Source organism: Marmota monax, unplaced genomic scaffold (genome assembly GCF_021218885.2).
Source record: "Marmota monax isolate L192 unplaced genomic scaffold, Marmota_monax_Labrador192_F-V1.1 WCK01_AAM20220418_F8-fsc00051, whole genome shotgun sequence".
Classification (NCBI taxonomy): Eukaryota; Metazoa; Chordata; class Mammalia; order Rodentia; family Sciuridae; genus Marmota; species Marmota monax.
In genome coordinates this window covers 123,300-142,585 of record NW_026695202.1, presented here as the reverse complement: position 1 = coordinate 142,585, position 19,286 = coordinate 123,300, and the positions used below count along the sequence as shown (strand labels likewise).

Sequence of the window (19,286 nt, the reverse complement as noted above, 5' to 3'; positions counted from 1 at the left end):
CAGAGACTGGAGCCATATGATAAGCTCCAAGCCCTGAGTTGTGAGCACACCTGTGAAGACTGGTGTGTAATTCATGCTTCCTGGCCACAAAGGCAGGTTTCTGTCCTGCCACCCTGAGATCAAGTAAATCCTGCTGCCTGAAGCCTCTGAAAATGTCAAAACCTTGAGTCACGTGAAGAAGTTTTACATGTCACTGGAAGGATAAGGTCACAGGGAGATAGTGTTACAGAAAGAAAGGGGACCCAAGATTAAGACCCCCCTAAAATTTAGAGGTTAAACAGAAGAGAAAGGGGCTGAGAAAGGGCCAGTGAAGAAGGGAGACATCTAGGAAAGCACGCGATGTCTCAAAGCCAAGCAGAGAAGGCTTTTCCACGGAGGATACAGCCTACCACGTGAAGGAAAGCTGCTGGTAAGGCCAGTGAGATAACAGGATGGAGGAACACTGAAGTTGTCCCTAGGTGATAGAGATGAAAGTGGTTTCTGTGGAGAAAGGAATTGGAGACAGGACACTAGGCAAATCTTCAAGAATTTTTTTCTTTCTTTCTTTCTTTTTTCTTTTGTGTGTGTATGTGTGTGTGTGGTGGAGAAGAGAAAAGGGGTCATCGTTACAGAAGAACATGGGGATGCAGGAGTTTTCTTCTTAAGATTCAAGTTTCAGAGGCAAGTGTGTAATGACTAAGAGGCCAAAGTAATGATGCAGGGGAGAAGGGACAATGGCAGCATCAGAGTCCTTGAGAAGGTGAGCCAGAAAGGGATTCAGTGGATATTAGGAGAGCTCCCGGGATGGTGGCAGACCCTCCACACATAGTAAGGACAGGAGAGGTGGGGAATGCGGAGAGCCATGGAAGATCCTGTCTTAGTGCTGCTATTTCCTATCATAGTATAGGCGGTGTGCTGTGGAGGGGGCTCAAAGAAGGAAAGGTGAGAGGGTTGAGAGGCAAGAGGATAATGTGAAATAGCCGTGGACCAACTCCCTCAGGTCCTCCTGGCTGCTGTCACATGTCATCTTCAGTGAGCCCCCACCCAACACCCTATTTAAAATCACCATGCCTTCGGCTCCATACACCCCTGCCCATTCTCTGTTGATTTCTCCTTTGCCATCCATTTACCACCTTCTACGACACCACGTTGCTTATTTACTCATTATGTATATTGTCCCCCTCACTAGAAGTTGAACTCCATAAGGTCAGAACTCATGGTTTGTTCACTGATGGATTCCAAGTACCTAGCACCATTCCAGGCAGTGTATGTTTACTGAATGATTGACATTAAAAAATAAATGAATAAAAGAAAGAAAGAAGCTAGGAAAGAAAGAAAGTGATGGAGGGAGACATAGAAGGAGGAAGGCCAGGAGCAATGGAGTTACTCAACAGGTATACAGGATGGAGGCAAAACTCTAAGGCTGCCTGGCCATTCTTTGGTACCATCTGAGACTATAGTCATGATTTAAAATAAACCAAATGGTCTGTTTTCTTCAGCAACATTCAACCACTCAGATGCAGGCAAAGAAGATGGGGCTTAAACAAAGTCAAGTCTTTGCCAGGCAAATAAGTCTAAGGAATAAAGGAATGAAAGAATTCAGGGGCTTGAGAGTGAGTGGTCATGATGATGGACAATGGAGTCAGAGAAATAATGAAGAAAATGACATGATGGCTAAAAAAAAAAATGACTGGTACAATTAACCAGGGGCTCATTCTCACTGTCAGTGTGTCTTTCAATGATGTTTAGTACAATATTTCAGCCCATTCCAAGCAACTTTCATTCCCATCTTAGATCAAAGTATGTAAGAGTTATAACTCTTTCCCTTAAGAAACTTTATTTCATAGGGGGATTAAGGTATACTCTTACCACATATAAATGGAAAAAAGGAAAAAAAAAGGAAAATCACAAACTAAGATTAGTAATTACTTGCTGATTGCTTATCTTTGTATTGCCAACCAAATACAGACCAAATACAACCAAATATAGACCAAATTCTTTATGTCACCTAGTGAGGCACTAGGTGACATAAAGAATCATGACTAACAGTTTTTCATCCAGTTGGAGTTTGTACAGAGAACTGTGGGGTGGGAGATCCCTTCCGGCAATCAGAAGCAACAGAGGCCACCTTAAACAGGTTATCCTGTTATAACTATTCTGAACTCTGCATAAGTCACTGAATGAAGAACTGGTTTTCAGAAGACCCAAAGGCACTTATTAGGGTCAGAGAGAAACTGAATAAAGACAGCCTCAAATGAATGCCAAAGTGATTTACTGCTATACAATCCAAAATAATATCCTAGCTGAGCTAAGAAAACTTTAGAGGAGGAGGAGGAGGAGCCCCAGGGGCAACATAATGCATTTCTGAAACACTAATGGACACAAGTGTTTCAGAAATTACACAAGGTCTCCCCATGTGTAATTTTCTTTCCTTCCTGCTGGCCTGCTAAGGTCAAGGAAATCATAGTTTAGTATAGTTTCATTCTTTAGCCTGCTCTACTCCTGGTCTTTTATAAAGTGTTATAAGCTCTTTATGATTCCAACATATATAGAAAGAGTAAGAGTGGAACTTGGAACTGAAAAACAAAGGACCCTAGAGAGCAATAGATGCCATCTTCCTGCAAGACCACCAAGATCATGATAGCAGGTGCAGGTGGTTTAGTTGAACCCTGGTCCAAAAGAAATCTACCAATGATATGACTCTTTATTTAAATAGAAGTATATGGATTTGGTTGTAAAGAAACTAAATCATATTAAGCTAGAGCATTTGGGGGGAAATTAACTAAAATATACATACCAGGCTAAGCTGGTCACTAAGGGTTAGAAGAACAATTTCATCTGTCATGCATTATACTCAGGGGAAATTGCTGAATGAGAATAAACACTGTGCTAGTTGAGAGGAAGAGGTGGGCCAGGCATTGTGGGCAAACCCGTGGGGTCCTCATGGAATTCTCTCTCCAACTGGGAAGAAGAGATGCACACAGGAGCCAGGATGCCTCAATCCAGAGCTCATTGTGCCTTTGCTCATGTTTGCCATCTAGAATGTCATGCCCTTGTACCATCCAGCAAGGTAAATACCTACTCATCCTTTAAGACCCATGTCACCTCCTTTAAGCTTCTGGAAACCTCTGGAAAAAGCATAAAATCATCTTAGTGTCTCTTAGTTATTTTAGAGTCTTCCAGACTCTGTTCCCGTTTCATGTTTGCTTTCATTGCTGATCAGTGAGCTCCTCAAGCACAAGGAGTACATTGTGGCCAGTTGTATTTTCCAGTGATGGCTCCCACATTATCTCTTATCCCACACATCATATAGAATCTTACCACTCACTCCCCATTAAGTAGTGGGATCTATGTCCCTTCTCTTTTATCCAGCCTTTACCCATGGAATGCAGCAGAAGACACTGCTTCTGGAGCTAGATCATAGAATTGAGCATCCCTCTTGGAACCCAGCCACCATATCATGAGGAATGGACAAGACCAGGTCTGCAGCCCACAGCCCTGGCTGGGTGCTCAACTGCCAGCCAACACTGACTTCCAGCTCTGGGAGTCAGCCACCCGGATAGCAGTTCTCCAGGCGCTAGTGGTGCTGTTCCACCTGATACCCCCAGAAAGAAGCTGTCCTATTCAGTCTTGCCCAATTACAGGTTTGAATGCAAAATAAATGAAGGTCATTTTAAGCCACCAAATTGTGAAGTTTTTTGTTATGAAACTACAGATAACTGTAACACTTATTCATTTTTGATTGCCTAGTGTCTGGCAAAGGGGTGGAATATAACAGAGATTCAAAGCACCCTTGAATAAAAATTGATACACTAACACAGCAGGGGCCAGAATTGTGGAGGGAACCTTTCTTTATTTCTTTGTGGGCAGTTATAGGGCAAGGAACTTTCACCTTGCCTTTCCTTTCTTCTTTCCTCTTTCCCTTCATCAAAACACAAGATGTTTCTTTATGCAGAGTGATGCTACTAACTCCCCAATTAAATTTTGGGTCTCAATGAATGTAGCTCTGCTTTAAATGAAGAACCACCTAACGTTGGTGTCAGAACAAAGGTGTGAGTGTTGGGGAGGAAATCTGATGATGGAAAACCTAGCCAGTCATGCTCACATGAAGAACCAGGAATGGTTGCTCCTCCATCATCTTGAATACAGGTGTTAGAGTGCATGTGTTACAATTGTGAAACCATTAGGGTTTCACAGGGATGGGGCAAGCACAGTCTTCATTGAAGGGATAGGTGGTCAGTCAAATCTGTTAGAAGGTGGGTTGGTAGCTGTACCCTATACTGTTTGTTGTTAGCTTGGTATCTCTGACATCTCCTTCCGAGGCCTCCTCTGCTTGACAAAGAGAAACTGGTGCTATACTTTCCAAAATCTCCTTCCCCATGGAGTTAGGGTTAGTGTTCACAAGCTGAGGTGCTCAGGTAAGATCTGAAAGGTGGAAAAGGAGAGGCCATTTCTTCCTTTAGGAAGGCAGACAGAGGCAGTCGTATGGGCAGATGCAAGGTTCTAAGCAGCTTCAGGTAAGTTTCTGAGTGTTGTGTCAGATACTCTTGGGGTTCCCAGAGGCTTCATGCAACTCCTGAGACCTCACTTCCCTATTCTGTGGTGCTTTAATCTGAAGTAGCTGGAGGCAGCTTCCCTGACCTTCACTCTCAGTCTTTCCAGCAGGTTGTAAACCTGTACACTAAACACTTCATTCTTGGAAGACACAGAGTAGCTGGTTTTCCTGCACAATTTCAACTGAAAGAGGGGCCAACCAGTTATATGCACTAGGGAAGAATTTCAAAGAAGAAACTTTGGGCATATGGCAGGCAGAAGTGAGGAGGTAGCACCTAGAGTGAAAACTAAACTGATGAATGGCAAAGGACAAGTAAGGGAAGGATTACAAAAAGGTGGGTCTCTCCAAAGGCCCCAACACTAATCAGGCACTTGATGTCTGCCTAGCTCTGTGCACTGTAAGAGTTCTCCCAGACCCCAGTCAAATTCAGCCAGTTTCCCCTTCAATAGCCCTCTCTTCCACCAAGGGGTTCTATTTATTCTTCCTACATGCAGTCAATGTAAGAGAAACACAAGGCAAAGATAATCCTAATAGTGTCGAATACAAAGGATTAATCCCAACAGCAGCCTTACAGAATTGGGCTTAGAAATGCAATGGGATGCTTAGTTCCCCATTATCACAAAGACTCCGTATGAACAAAAAAATGAAACAGTATTCTTGCATTTTTCTCCACAGCAATTCATCCCATCTGACATTTATTAAATGCTTCTCTTTCCTCAATAATATCTATTAGATATTTGATGAATGTATGAATGAATGTTTCCATCCAGCAATGGAGTCCAAATATCACTGACTGCTCCTAAAATACACCTGAGTCTAACCTATGTACATATATGAATAGACCACAGTGAATCTTACCTTCATGTACATTCACCAGGCACTAATTTAAAAATCTATAAATCAATAGCAGAATGATGAGTAGAGAGAAGGGAATGAGGAGGGAAGAGAGGAGGGAAAAGAGAAGTATTGGGGACTGAATTAGAGCAAATTATACTCCATGCTTGCATAATTATGGAAAAATGAACCCTGATGTTACATATAACTAAAGGGGACCAAAAAATGCCTAAAACCCCACTGGAAGTGAAAGATGCCTTGGTCCCTGCCTCAGGGGACAGTGCTGTGTTATCACTTTCACATCGATGGTATGTCAGGTTTGGTTGGTAAACTTCAACTTGCAATTCTTTTTTCTTCCCCCAATTTTCTACTTGTAAGGATTACAAACAAGAGACCATGGACTTATAGTTCTCTGGACTGCTTTAAAGTTTCAAAATCTTTCCATGTCATCAATGAATAATTAGTGTCATATTCATAGTATATGCTTTGCATAATTACCAGCACTTTAACATAACATGTGGTTAAAAGACAAAAAAGGAACAAAAATAACACCATAAAGAGAAGACTTCAGTTCCTTTCAAAGATACAATAATATGATGCTGACATTTGGTACACATTTGATGATAATGCAAAATGTGCTTTATATCAGAAAAGTTCAACTTAGACCAGTGAGAAGATATTTCAGATTAAGCTGCTTCTTGTGGGAAGTAACAATAGTTCACAGTTCTTCAGCTGTGCGCCATACAAGGGATTTTTTTTTTCTATTTTAAGTTGTTCTGTCTTGAATGAAGAAATATGAATGGGTCAAATGAAATATGCATTGGTTTAGAAAAATCCTTTTAATATATTAGTTCAAAATAACTTTGTACTGGTCATCTTGACATGGCAACAGAAATGGTCTGATTAAACTTTGTCTTCTTAAATAAACAAAAGCAGCTGAGATGATGATAAGGCCTTTGGATTTCAACTAGTCTCAGAAATTAAACTGGGAAGGAGAAAAGAAAAAACAGGAGAGAAAACCTCCTCCACCCAACACCATTTTGCTAAAAGCTGTGTTGATAACCAGATAGTTAAGAATAATGTCCTGGTTCTATGGATAATATAGGGCAGTGATAGGTAAACCGATTCCTGGTGATGAGTTGGGATTTACTATTAGAATCTCTTGCTTTTGCAACACCAGATCTCTTGGGCTTTCCCTAGACACAGGCCAGAGACCCTCAGTTCAAGAGGTGATAGAGACAAGGTTGAATTCCTGAGACTAGAAAACAGGATGACCAATGATTGAAGCCACTCCCTTCTTTACCAAAACCATAAACAACCATTATTGAGCACTTAATATACGCCAGACTCTTCTAAGCACAGTAGAATGTATTAACTCATCTTTGTAATAGTTCCATGAGACAGGAATTATTTACCATTTAATAAATGAAGAAACTGGTGAACAGAGCAGTTAAATATCTTTCTCAGTTATTTGGAAGTGGTAAAGTAGAAAGCAGATGTAAATCCAAGTCGTCTATCTTGAGAGTCTGATGTTAACAGTCCTTAAGTCGGTTGGGCCATATGAATAAAAGAATAGAACAGATGCCTTTAATTCCTCTGGCTACCTCATGGACACAGCAACAGACAATATAAAGTTGGATCAAGGGTCTAATTGGGGGATTGCCAAATGGGAATGACTCCCTCTACCTGCCAGGACATGTAACAATGCTTGGAGACATTTTTGGTTGTCATAATTTGGAGTGGGTGTGTTATGGTTTAGATATGAGGTATCCTCCAAAAGCTATGTGTAAGACAATGTGAGGAAATTTAGAGGAGAAATAATTGGTTTATGAGAGCCTTAATCAGTGTATTAGTCCACTGATGGGGATTAACTGGGTGCTAACTATAGGTAGATAGGGCATGGCTAGAGGAGATAGGTCCCTGGGAGCAGGGCTTTCAGGTTTATACTTTGTCCCTGGTGAGCAGAGCTCTCTCTCTTTCCTCCTGATGCCATGTCCTGAGCTACTTTTCTTCATCACACCCTTCTTCCTTGATGCTTTGCCTTACCTTTGGCCCAGAGCAATAGAGTTGGTCATCTATAGACTAAGACCTCTGAAACTGGGAATGCCAAATAAACTTTTCTCTTCTAAAATTGTTCTTGTCAAGTCTTTCAGTCACAGTGGAGAAAAAGCTGAATAAAACAAGGTATTACTGGCATCTGTTGGGTAGAGGCCAGGGATGCTGCTAAATATCCTATAATGCACAGGACAGCCCCCTACAACAAAGAATTATTCAGCACAATATTTTAATACTGCTAATGTAGAGAAACCATATGAGTGAATTGATAGGTGTTACTTAGACACAGCCAGGGCAATTAGCTACTCGCAAGTAGCAAACTCAAAATTCTATAAGCTAAGTAGAGGGGTAATTCTCTGGGATATAAAAACTAGTAAGACAGAGTCTCTTCCCTCAAAGTGATTATAGCAGCAACATGAAATCTTTGCCTTTAAGATTCAGTATCTTAAATGTAGAAAAACAACTTGGTGAATCAAAACAGAATAAATGCCCATGTGCACTAGTTCTTTCTTTCCTCACTCTCAGCAAAGACTTCCATGAATTCTGTGATTGCTAGGATCTCAAAGTGGGCTGCTTGAATCCTGCAGATTTGGCATATCTCTGCTACTAACTCAATGCCAGTGGTAATGGATACTGAGGGGGCCAGTCCAGAAGGCGAGCCACCTAAGTGTTGGAAAATCACCTTCAGTCAAACAGGAATAATGCCCACTTCCTACAACCTTCATAGACCTCGACCAATGACCAACTGCCAAGGGGACCCTGACCTTAAAGGTGGCCCAGGTCTATGGTGTGCTTCCTGCTCCACATCTTCCCTCTCGGTTCAGGCTGAAATTAATGTTGAGCTGAGGCCACATTCTTGGCTTAGCTTTTCTCTTTTGCTTCTCTCTTCCCCTCTTCTGAGACTGGACCACCAGTCAACACCTTTAGCAAGAGTCCTTGCTTCAGGATTGACTTCTGCTTAGGAAATCCCACCTCAGATACTAGTTAAGTGTGGCCCAGTATTGGAATCCCCTGAAAGACACTGACGGAATTTCCAGAGCTTTGAGATTCAGAAGAAAATCTATTTTCTTCACTCTTTGGTTAGACTGTGTTTAATTCTCCTTTCTCTTCCCTCCAACTTGGGATTCTTGCTAATATATATGTGGAACATATAAGGACTATAAAATTATTGAGTGGAATCAGATCATAATTTATTTCTTTTGAGACCAGGAAGCACTAGAGAACAGGAACTTGGGTAGTTCAGGTTGTCCTGACATTGATTTATTCTAGAAACTCATGATTAAAGTTTTAATCAGGCAGGAAGGAAGGAGTCTATGGTGCCCCTCTCCTCATATCCTCAGAGGTGTGGATCCTGGGAGAGCAACAAACTAGACGTGGTTGCAGAACATAAACAGGGATGAAAAACAGAAATTGACAGGAAGCCAATGAAGACAGAGACTAGTACTTTAAATGGAAGAATCTTTGTGACATTTTCCCTGGAAGGAGGGTAAAGCAAGACTAGAATGGACAATCAAAAAAGTTGTTTTAGCTCTGAGTTGATCTATGATTTTATTCCAGATGAAACCAAAGCCAAATTCTGTTGAAGCAGACAAATGTCTGAACTTTGAAAACACCCGAGTTGTTAGTGAATATATTCTGAGCTAGTCCAAGAGCATTAAAGATAATTATAAATCTCATTAATGCATATACCATATATGGTCAAATGATGCCAATCAAGGTTGCTATTCCTAATGGTTACATCTTAAAAGGTTTGTAAACTGTTTGAAAATTTTCAGGGTAGGAGATGTAGCTTAGTGGTAGAGCATTTGCTTAGCGTGAGGGAGACCCTGGCACCTGATCCATAGTATTACAAAAATAAATAAATAAATAAACATTTTCTGAAAAAATTTGCCTTAAAAATTACTTTAAAAGTAACAGTGTTAATCATTGTAGTTAGCTATATTGATAACTATGAGGATGATAATAAAGATTTACTAAATGCTGACAAGGACAGAGATAAGCACTTGATAAAAATTATCTCATTTAATTATAATAACTTACGAGATAGATCCATTATTAGCTTCACTTTGAAGATAAACTAACTTTCCCAAGAGCACATGGCTTGTAATGATAAAACTGTATGAGCATTCAGAATGCCTAAATCACTGTATTAATTACCTATTATTCCATGACAAATTACCACAGTTTTATCAGTTTAACAAGACACACATTAATTATCTCACAGTTTTTTCTAGATCAGAAGACAGGCATAGCTTAGCTGGGTCCTCTGCTTCAGGGTTTTACCAGGCTGCAATTCAGAACTTGGCCAGGGTTGTGCTCTCATCAGAGGCTTGATTGAAGAAATATCTGTTTCCAAGAGCCCTTGGTTGTTGGCAGTATTCATCTCCTTCCAATTGTGGGACTAAGGTCTCTCTCTGTTTGCTGCTGACTGTCAACCAGGGGCCACTCAGCTCCTAGAGGCTGCCTCACTTTCCCTTGCCAGGTGTCCCTTCACATTACCATTATTTTCTTTGAAGCCACTCAGGTAGAATCTTTTCGACTCTGGTCTATTGAGATGGAGTTTCGTGTACTATAATGCAATTATAATAGTGACGTTCCATTACTCTGTTATGACAAATGTCACATCCTATTGGTTTAAACAAGCCACAGGCCCCACCTGAACTCAAGGGGAAGGGAGAATGCAAAAGTGTGTAAAGGAAGCTGGCATCACAGACTTAGGGTCTATGTTCTGTGAGTTCTAGAAATTTGTATACCATCCACAAAATTTCAATTGCATTTATACTTTAAATTGACTCACTTTGAAAAATAATAATTTTATCAAAACATTTACATCACAATCATACATGAGAAATCACTAGCACTTGCCATAAATAGAAGATAACTGAAAAATATCCTGAAAAAAACAAACAATGAAATAAAATAAAAACTAATAAAAATAAATAATAAAAAACAGATTCAAGTCTACTACAAATTCACATATATGGGCTCACTTAATCCTCATAACAATTAGTGGCAAATAATCTTATTCTCCTTATTAAATAATGGAAGCAAAAATTCAGAAAGTTTGGTAAATTGCCCAAGACCACTCAGTTCTTAAGTGCTAGTACCAAGATTCAAATCCATGACTACTGGGGGCCAAAGTACATGTGAACTACAGCTTAGGGAGCACCCAACTTCATAATTCACCCCAATCTCCCCATTTCCTTTTCCTTCTCATAATTTTACTCAGTTGCCTCCTAACCTTTTTAATCTTGAGATGCACCACTAGCAATCAAGAATCAACACAATTTAAGGTAAAGAGCAAGTAGGCTTGGGCTTTGGTCCTGAATTTATTCTCTCTTACTGCTATGTCACATGCAGAAAGTTACTGCTTTGCCTCAATTGTCTCATCTGTAAAATAGAGATGATAATAATAAGTGCTTAATAAATGTCATTGTGAAAATATTGAGGATACTATTTCTGTAATCATCTTAAGGAAAAATGTACAAGATATCCAACACTGAGTATGGATGTATGTGTGTGTGTGCATATATGTGTATACACACACACACACACACACATACACTGTTATTTTAGTTAGATTTTTAAAGTCCCTTAAGACTTGTGAAAACCAAAACAAGCTGTTTTGATTAATTGCCTAATTTTATGCATTTTAGTTTTTAAAACTTACTATTTTTACTTCTCCAGGGGTAATGTATTGGAGTGGGGCTGAGGGGATGGGATCTTCTGCATAAATGTGGGCCTTAGTTAGAAGCATGAACAACAGGAAGACATCCTTAGCCCAGGGGAGAGTAGCATATGTGGGCACAGGCACAGGTAAGGAGGTCTGTATGATGAAGAGGTTGTGGTCATTCTTCCCCTACTGCTTCAAGGACATTGCTCCAAAAATTCTCCCCTTGCTCTTCCCCAACATGAATTTTCTATTCAAGTAGGTAATTTCTATTAGCATGAAAATATGCAGCTATTTTCTCTCATCTTAAATAAATAGAACCCTTTCTTGATCCAACTCCTCACCTCATTTCTCTCCTTCCCTTTCCTTGAAAGAGCAGTTTCTCTTTGTTTTCTGCAAATTTTCTGTTTCTCCTTTTTCTCGGTGCTTTCACTCTGACTTTTCCACTGAAATTTCTCTTTACCAGCTCACCCAGAACTCTCCACATTATGAAATGCAACAATTAACTTTCAGTTTTCATCTTATTCCATCAGGAGTATTTGGTACAGTATATTATTCCTTTCTCCTGAATCACTGCTCTAGGCACCATACACTCTAGATTTTTCTTCCTGGCTCCCCAATGATAGATGGCTCCTTCTCAGTAATGAAATCTCATGCAGATAAACATATCTCAGATCTCTTCTCAAATTCCATACTCTTCTACCCCACATCTCCACTGGGACACTTCAAAGTTAACAAGTCTACACTGAGTTCCACTCTTTTCCACATCCCTGGCAACTCCTTTCTTCTGATTGCTTGGTGAATACTGTGTGGCTCTTGCACTTCTTTCTCAATCCACCTGCAATTCCCATCAACTCCACTTTGTACCCTTCTCTACTACATGCTTGACCTCCTTCATCTCTTTTTTGCATTTTTGCAACCAATCTCCTAGTGCTTTTGCTTCTGCCCTTGCTACCTCTCCCCCTCCCACAGTCTGATCTTACCAGGTAGCTAGAGTAACTATAATAAAACAGAAATCAGATCTTCTCATACTTGTGGTCAAAACTTTCCAACAGCTCCCCAAGTCCCTTAGAGAAAAACTAGATTACCCTATTAACTATTAAGGTCCCCACGGTCATCTGGCTACTATTGCCTTGCTGCTATAAATTCTCAATATAAGAATAAGAACTTGATTTAAATGAAAGTGCGTCCAGTGGTTTCTAAATCTTAACACAATGTAGACCTCTTACAAATGATATTCTCTTCACTGTCTTATGGACTTACCTGGCATCTTCCTGTCTCAGGACCCACCCCCCACCCTCTGGAAGAGAGGCACACTTTTGCCAGATTTTATAAAATTGCAAGGTCCTCTCAATGCCTCCTGCTTTCATTTCTTACTTTGTGCTTTATGTTCCAACAAGGCAAGGATTTTTGTCTTTTTTATTCATGGCTAAGTTCCTAGTGCTCAGAGCAATGCCTGGCAGAGTGGGTGTGTGATAAATATTTGTTGAATGAATTAGCTATTATCCAGATGGTATGATTTATATAATTGTAGTTGTTTTATAATGGCTATAATGATAGGGTCTTTTCCTATGTTCCACATGATTCCAAAGGAGGTGGGGATCTGTTCCATTAGTACACCCACTTCTCACTCATCCCAAATAATTAAAAAGTCATCCATGATTTGACTGACTACAGAAAGGAAAATATAAACCTCTTACAAATGATAACAACTTCAAAATAGGGTACCAAAGGATTGAGAGTAGACATAGAGTTTAAAATGGGGGAAAATGCAAAATTTGAATTAATAAATGTGATCTCTTGAAAAAGGGAATCCCTTTAAATCACTTGGACTTAATGATGTTTTATTTGGCAATTTTGCTATGAATTGCTTTCTCTGGACTAATATGAAATCTGAGTTATAGATATTAAAATCCCAACATACCAAGGTAAGCACATACTTGCTGACTAATCAGGCTGGAACAAAGGTTTTAAGAAAGATTAAGTTTGACTGTGTCCTTACTTTTATAATGAATAAAAGATTCTCCTAATTGTGCTTCTAAAAATTCAATGTTAAAAGAGATAAGAACTTTCTTGTGTTAAAATGAACTACACAACCTGTCTCTACTCATTCAAAAACATAAAGCTCGGTGTGTTAAACATGTTTTCCATAACTGTCGGACGTTATGACACACAGCTAATGAAGAAGTCACCAGTAATTCATAAAATGTACTTAGTGTCAATCATGGTTTCATAGAATGCTCACTGGGGTTCTCTCTCTCTCTTTTTTTTCTTCGCAACCTTGAACTAAGGTTTATGTTTTGTGTCTTATAAAAGGTTGGAGTAATTTCTGGAAGCTGAAATAGTCATTAGAATTATTGTCTCTGTGCTGCAGCTTGTTTATGAAGAACTCGATTTAAATGAAAGTGCTTCCAGTGGTTTCTAAATCTTAACACAATGTAAACACAGATTTGTTTATTGTTCCACCAAGGGACATTTTAATTATTTGTGGCAGAGAAGAATTAATTTACCTATAATTTCCTGCTGCTTCCTAAGCAAGACAACCTGTGAAGGTCCCTTTTGCTGAGCTGGCAGAGGCCATGAAGATGCAAAGCAGAGCTGGGAGTCTGAGATAGAGACAAAATGTGCTGCTTATGTGAAGGCTGTGGGTGTGAGGGCAAGAGTGGAGCCAGGCAGTGGAAAGGCTGCATAGGAAAAATGTTCCAGAAAACGGAAGTTCTATCTGTTGTTGGTGTGTAGAGGACTGCAGGGAAAATCAGAAATGGAGAAGTAGCTGCTCAGAGAAGAAATCAGGGAGGAAAGGAGAGATGCTCAAACAATTGTTTTTGAAGTTTTACTGTTTTTTCCAATTGCTGTTTTTTTCTAATGCACATTAAAATAAATAGCTAGCTATTAAAATTCAAAAACCAAAATGATACTAGCATCCCACCTGCCACGCCACTGTCAACTCTGCACTGGGTAGCACAACTGCACGACAGGCAGAACTCTCCTCCGCAGCCTCCTGCTGCAATTCTGGTGGCTGGACAGATGATGTCTCGGGATACACAACAGGAGATTTGTAAGCTTTTCAGTAATATATATTATTTAGAAAAGTAGTAGGTTTGAGTTTAATGAATAAGTCAGGAGAATGACATTGAAAAGATCTATACAGAAGAAACCCTAGGAAGAGAGAGGTTAGTTATGAAGCTTAAAATAAAAAATCTCTCATTAATCGAACAAAGCTATCTATTATGATGAGAACCAGAATTGTGACAAAGTCAGAATGGACTTTGATTATTTCACATCATGCAGATGTTCAGATTTTTCATTTCTTCATGAAAGAATTCTGCCACTAAGGAGTAAGAAAAAATAATAATGGGAAAGATTTTTAAGAATAAATACCTTGATGTGCTATTAATGTTAAGAGAGTATATAATTGTCTCAATAAGAACTTAAAAACCAAGATTTATCAATGATATGCTCAACTGGCATAGGAAAGATTTTCTGGAATTCCACAAAGCTATAAAAAAAATACATTTAATACTGTCTGTGCTCTAAGGGAACCTCAAGTCGAGACGGTCCGCTGAGCAAGTTGAGATTAAGAACCTGTTCACTTAAGATGACACTCTACCCATGGTTTTTCCAGTTCTCTTCTTGGTAGTATTCCAGAAAAATACTGTTTCTGTCTTATAAATGTTCAAGGGTTGAGGTTAGTCTAACAGATCTGGAAAAATATCATTTATTTAAAGTCTCCCAAGATCAGCATAACTTATGTGGGCAAAATGTGCCTGTAATTTGATGCTTCAATACAACCTGCAGATTGCATGAACTGCAGTTGCCTCTACACCAGAAAAAAATCTAATGTCTGACTTCAAAGAAGCCATTTTTTTTGTCAATATGTTTTCCTTATTGATTAAGAAAAGCTAATAGAAGCTTTGCACAGTATTTAGGGAAAATTTGAGATGGATTAACAAGGCCAGGTTCTACAAATATGCACAGTATTTCTGGATACACAATAAGCCCACTGAGAATTATCACTGGAGGCCTGACTGGGCCTCTTGTTTGCTTAGTTCTTCCTTAATACTCCCTATGCAGAGAAGACAGGGAAGGGGGAGAGCAAATTGCTGGTAAAGTACTCTTGAGTTTGTGAACATGATAACAACAAACTGAATGTCTCTTGAAACTAGAATCATTCTGTAAATTCCAGCTGTTTTGTTTGGGGCCAAATCATCCAGTCTCTTCTGGTGTGCAAGGGTACCTGAGCCAATGGTGTTTCCTGAAATATAAAAATGGCTTCCAAAAGGGATGACAGCATTTCATCCTCCATTTCCATCTCCAGAGAAACAGCAAATATAGAAAGTGAAGTACATTATCACACTTTGAAATAATCCATTTAATTGGAACAGGATATTTTCATCATCATGGAATCATTTGGCATTACAATGCTCTCCATGGCAAAATATAATGCAAATGTCTAATTGCTGGAACATTCCCCAAATAGTGAAGATTGGCAAACTCTGACCAAACAAATGTTCTGTTAACATAATGACTAATTGCCCATTTTTAAAATCAACTTGATATGAATAGACGTATATATTTTTCTCATCCAAGAAAAGCTATTTACCTCTTTTTCCATTTGTAATCCTTCTGCTCTAATGTTTCTTTCAAATACTTCTCTCTTTTCAGTCTGGGGATTGGATTTTCTGTACACAAGAATGTAGTCAATTCGACACTTTCCATCTCTAAAGTAAAGTCCATTTGATTTGTTTCTTTCTGGCACTGTCTGGATACAAAGAGAAAGGGACCAGTTTAAGCCATTCATAAACTTGAGCTTCAGGTGGGTAATTTAAAGAAAAATTAAAGCTAAATGGATTTTATTCTTTGTATTTTATTAAAATTTCATTCTCTAATAAAAAATTTAAACAAGAAGAAACAAATAAAATTAAAATGGGGAAAACACAAGACATCTAAAACTACCAAACTCTGGCAAGGATGTGAAGCAACTGAGAATTCTCATATTTTGCAGGTGAGAGTGGAAATTGATATACTAACATTGGAAAACACACTAGCATTATCTGGCAAAACTGAACATTTGCAGAACATACAAAATTCTTGTTAAGGCAACGAAGAGATGTGTATACGAATATTCACAGCAACATTGTTCTTAATATAAAATTTTAAAAAGTTGGAAATCAACTCAGATGTCTATGGAAACACAATAAATGGATAAATAAATTATACAAAGGGCATACAGTGAAATACTACAGAGCCACGAAAATAAATGAGTCTTGCATCTACCAACAATAGGAAAAAAACGAATCTTAAAAACAACTGACAGGAAAAATAGTAAGTTCTAAATTTCATACCATGTTTTATAAAACACAAAATTTAAAAAAAATCTAAAAGTACGTTGTTAAAACTACATATGTATGTGATAAAATTATTTTTACAGCAAAAAGGATATAAAGTACAAAATTCAGGAAGATGGTACTTCTCTGGTAGGGTAGAGACATGGGATTGCAAGTAGTTTCAATGGCTTTAGCAATATTCTAGTCCCATGTTTCTCATTTTTTTTTCTCCACAATAAGAAAAACAGTTTACTGTGTTATCTTTGGATATCTACGTAAACACATATATACAAGTATTTGAGACAAAAGTTTCACACAATAACATTTATCTTTGCTACTTACAGACATGCTACTATAAATTTCCCATTGCATTAAAAAACAATCATTGGAGTTAGTAACCTATGATGAGGTTGTCACCAGTATTTGAAAAAATACCTTTCAACTTCATAAATTGGAAAATGGTTCAGGGTGTTCATTTTATTATGATACTGCTCTGCATAACTTACACTGAAGTTACAAATGTTATTTTGCAGTAATCAAATACTATAGATATTAAAAAAGTAAAACATTAAAGGAATGGGTTGAATTTTCATCCAGGCCCTTTCGGCTTGTAATATTTGACCCTAAAAGAGAATATCATATATGAGCTGGTCAGGCTAGAGTAGGGTGTGGCAGGCTAACAGATTTCAAAATTGTATTTATATACCTGGCCAAGTGAGAGTGGGGAATCCATTTTTTCTAGGCCACAGAATACATTAGTTTCAAATACTAACATGAAGGCGGCAAACGTGTTAGACCTCGAAAGCTAGAAACCACATTCTTGTACAAGCATCATACATGCAACCTCACCAGAAGAAAGCTCTGAGCCAGGGGAACAGAAGTGCCCATGCATAATGTCTCAACAGATGTTTTCAAACAGTGTCCAATCCTCACTAACCACCCTTTGGCTTTTGTCTTATGATGCACTCAGGAATCTACCTGAATAAACACTTCATTCACAATGATTTGCCAAGCAAGGAAAGTATCCTGTGGATTTAGCACATCAGCAGCTGCTTTCCAAAACAGGGCTTTGGGCTGGGAGGAGATCTCAGTGGTAGAGTGTCTGCCTAGCTTATGTGAGGGCCCTTGGTTCTATTCCCAACACAGAAATAGTAATAGTAATAACATAGCAATAAAAATAAAATAAATATCTACAGTCATGAGTAAGTATCGGGAGGACGGTTGCCCTGAGCAGAATGACAACTTGTGTACCTTCAGCAAAGCTCTGATCTTTCTGAGACTGTTTCCTCCTTTGTAAGTTAAGGGGATGAGACTAATTGCTTCCTGAGATCCCTTTCCCTGCCCCTTCACTATGTCACCTTATGGTATCCAAAGTATCTGTGTGAAGAGCTGATGACAGAAGAAATTTTTTCTTTTTTTTAAAAGAAAGAAAAGACATGGATAGTAGTTTAAGAAACTTATGGGGAGAGGTCTGCAAATCTTGGTAGAAGTTAACAGTTTCCCCTGCCTAGGCATCATTCTGTCCATCATTACATGTCTCTGGAATAACAAAACCTTAGCAATGGGCAATGAGTAAATGACTCTGATTCTGTGTGCTTATCACCTCTAATCGTGGTGCATGTACAAAGGAAATATTCAACTTCACCAAGACACAATCAGAGAAATAGTGAGTGCCTCTAGCACAATACTTTTCCCCAAATGACACACTAACAGATACGTCTATTTTCAGCTGCAGTGTTTCCAGATTACAGAAGCTAACAGAAACTCAAAGAGGCTCCAGCTCCAGACAATACCATCTATGGAGAGCTGGTGCACTTTATGCCACTATTCTGTGTGCTGGGGGATTTATACTTTTTACCACTTATGGCACCGGGAATATAGATCTTAAACCAATGGACAGTTTTAAGAACCATCCTTTGTATACATGAGATGCTTCTAGGTTTAAGAAAGTAAGTGTAAGATCCACTGGAAGCTCGTTTTGAGCATAGGTAGATTTAGGATCCCTAAAATGTGCTAGGCCCATGGGGGGCATCAAAGAAGGATAAAACCTTGTTTTCCAGAAACCTAGAGTTTGATGGACTATGACTTTAACAGTCCATTGGAACATGCTTCACATTTTTTTTTTTTTTTTAAGAAATCATTCACTCTTACCTCTCCCCCTGTTTCTAATCTGCTGGCATCATCTGAAGTACTGGTCAGGTTTCCGGGGTGAAGGAGGGAATCATCATCTTTGCAAGGGCTATTGACAGCTTCTAATTCATCAAAAAGAATATTGACATCCTTGGCCACTAGAACCAAAGTAAATACATTAAAAGCGGGTTTAAGAATCTGGGATCTTGAAAGCAACACTGAAAGAGAAGATATCTCCCTGTGACTTCGTATGTTCTCGTTATTTCAATCACACCTTCAGTGACGGGTCTATCATTTCCTAAGAGAAAAGATGTCAGATGTAAATCATAGTTGACCAGACAGTGACAGTGTATTCATTAGGCAAGATTAAGGAAACTGTGAGGCGAGGTGAAGTATGTCCATACTATAAATACAATTTCATGGTAACGGGAGGCATTTGTTTGGTTTTCCTTCACATCGTTGTTTAGCATAACGTACTTTCATTCCAGACTTCTGAGAACTCATTCTCTGAGTTGGAGATCTATACTTTTATATTCTGCTTTTTTAATTTCTCATTTAAGTGCTGTGCAGCTTATGAAGTAAATCCATAAAAGTGCTACTGAATGGCTTAGTGATTTTTTTTTTTTGTTCCTTTATTACTTCCATAAGGTCAGATAAAGAACTCCTAATGTAATCATGAAGCATGCAGTTAGGTTTTCTGCTTCCCTTCTTCTTCTAATGCTGAACTGAAATAATG

The 19,286-nt window shown here is 38.8% G+C and overlaps 1 protein-coding gene across 4 annotated transcripts in view; it reads right to left on the bottom strand.

The window, feature by feature from the left end:
* Ano4 (anoctamin 4) overlaps nucleotides 1–19,286 on the bottom strand; it is a 191,340-nt gene that overhangs the window by 142,044 nt on the left and 30,010 nt on the right. For 2 of the 4 annotated variants that reach the window (XM_058574230.1, XM_046429758.2), the window contains 2 exons: nucleotides 18,572–18,708; nucleotides 15,697–15,855 (listed from right to left, as the gene is read on the bottom strand). The exons of 1 other annotated variant lie outside the window; for it this stretch is intronic. In XM_058574230.1, the coding sequence (XP_058430213.1) occupies nucleotides 15,697–15,855; nucleotides 18,572–18,708 (296 nt within the window). Of the gene's footprint in view, nucleotides 1–15,696; nucleotides 15,856–18,571; nucleotides 18,709–19,286 lie in introns of those variants that run through there. One more of the 4 variants, XM_046429760.2, reaches the window with a different exon arrangement.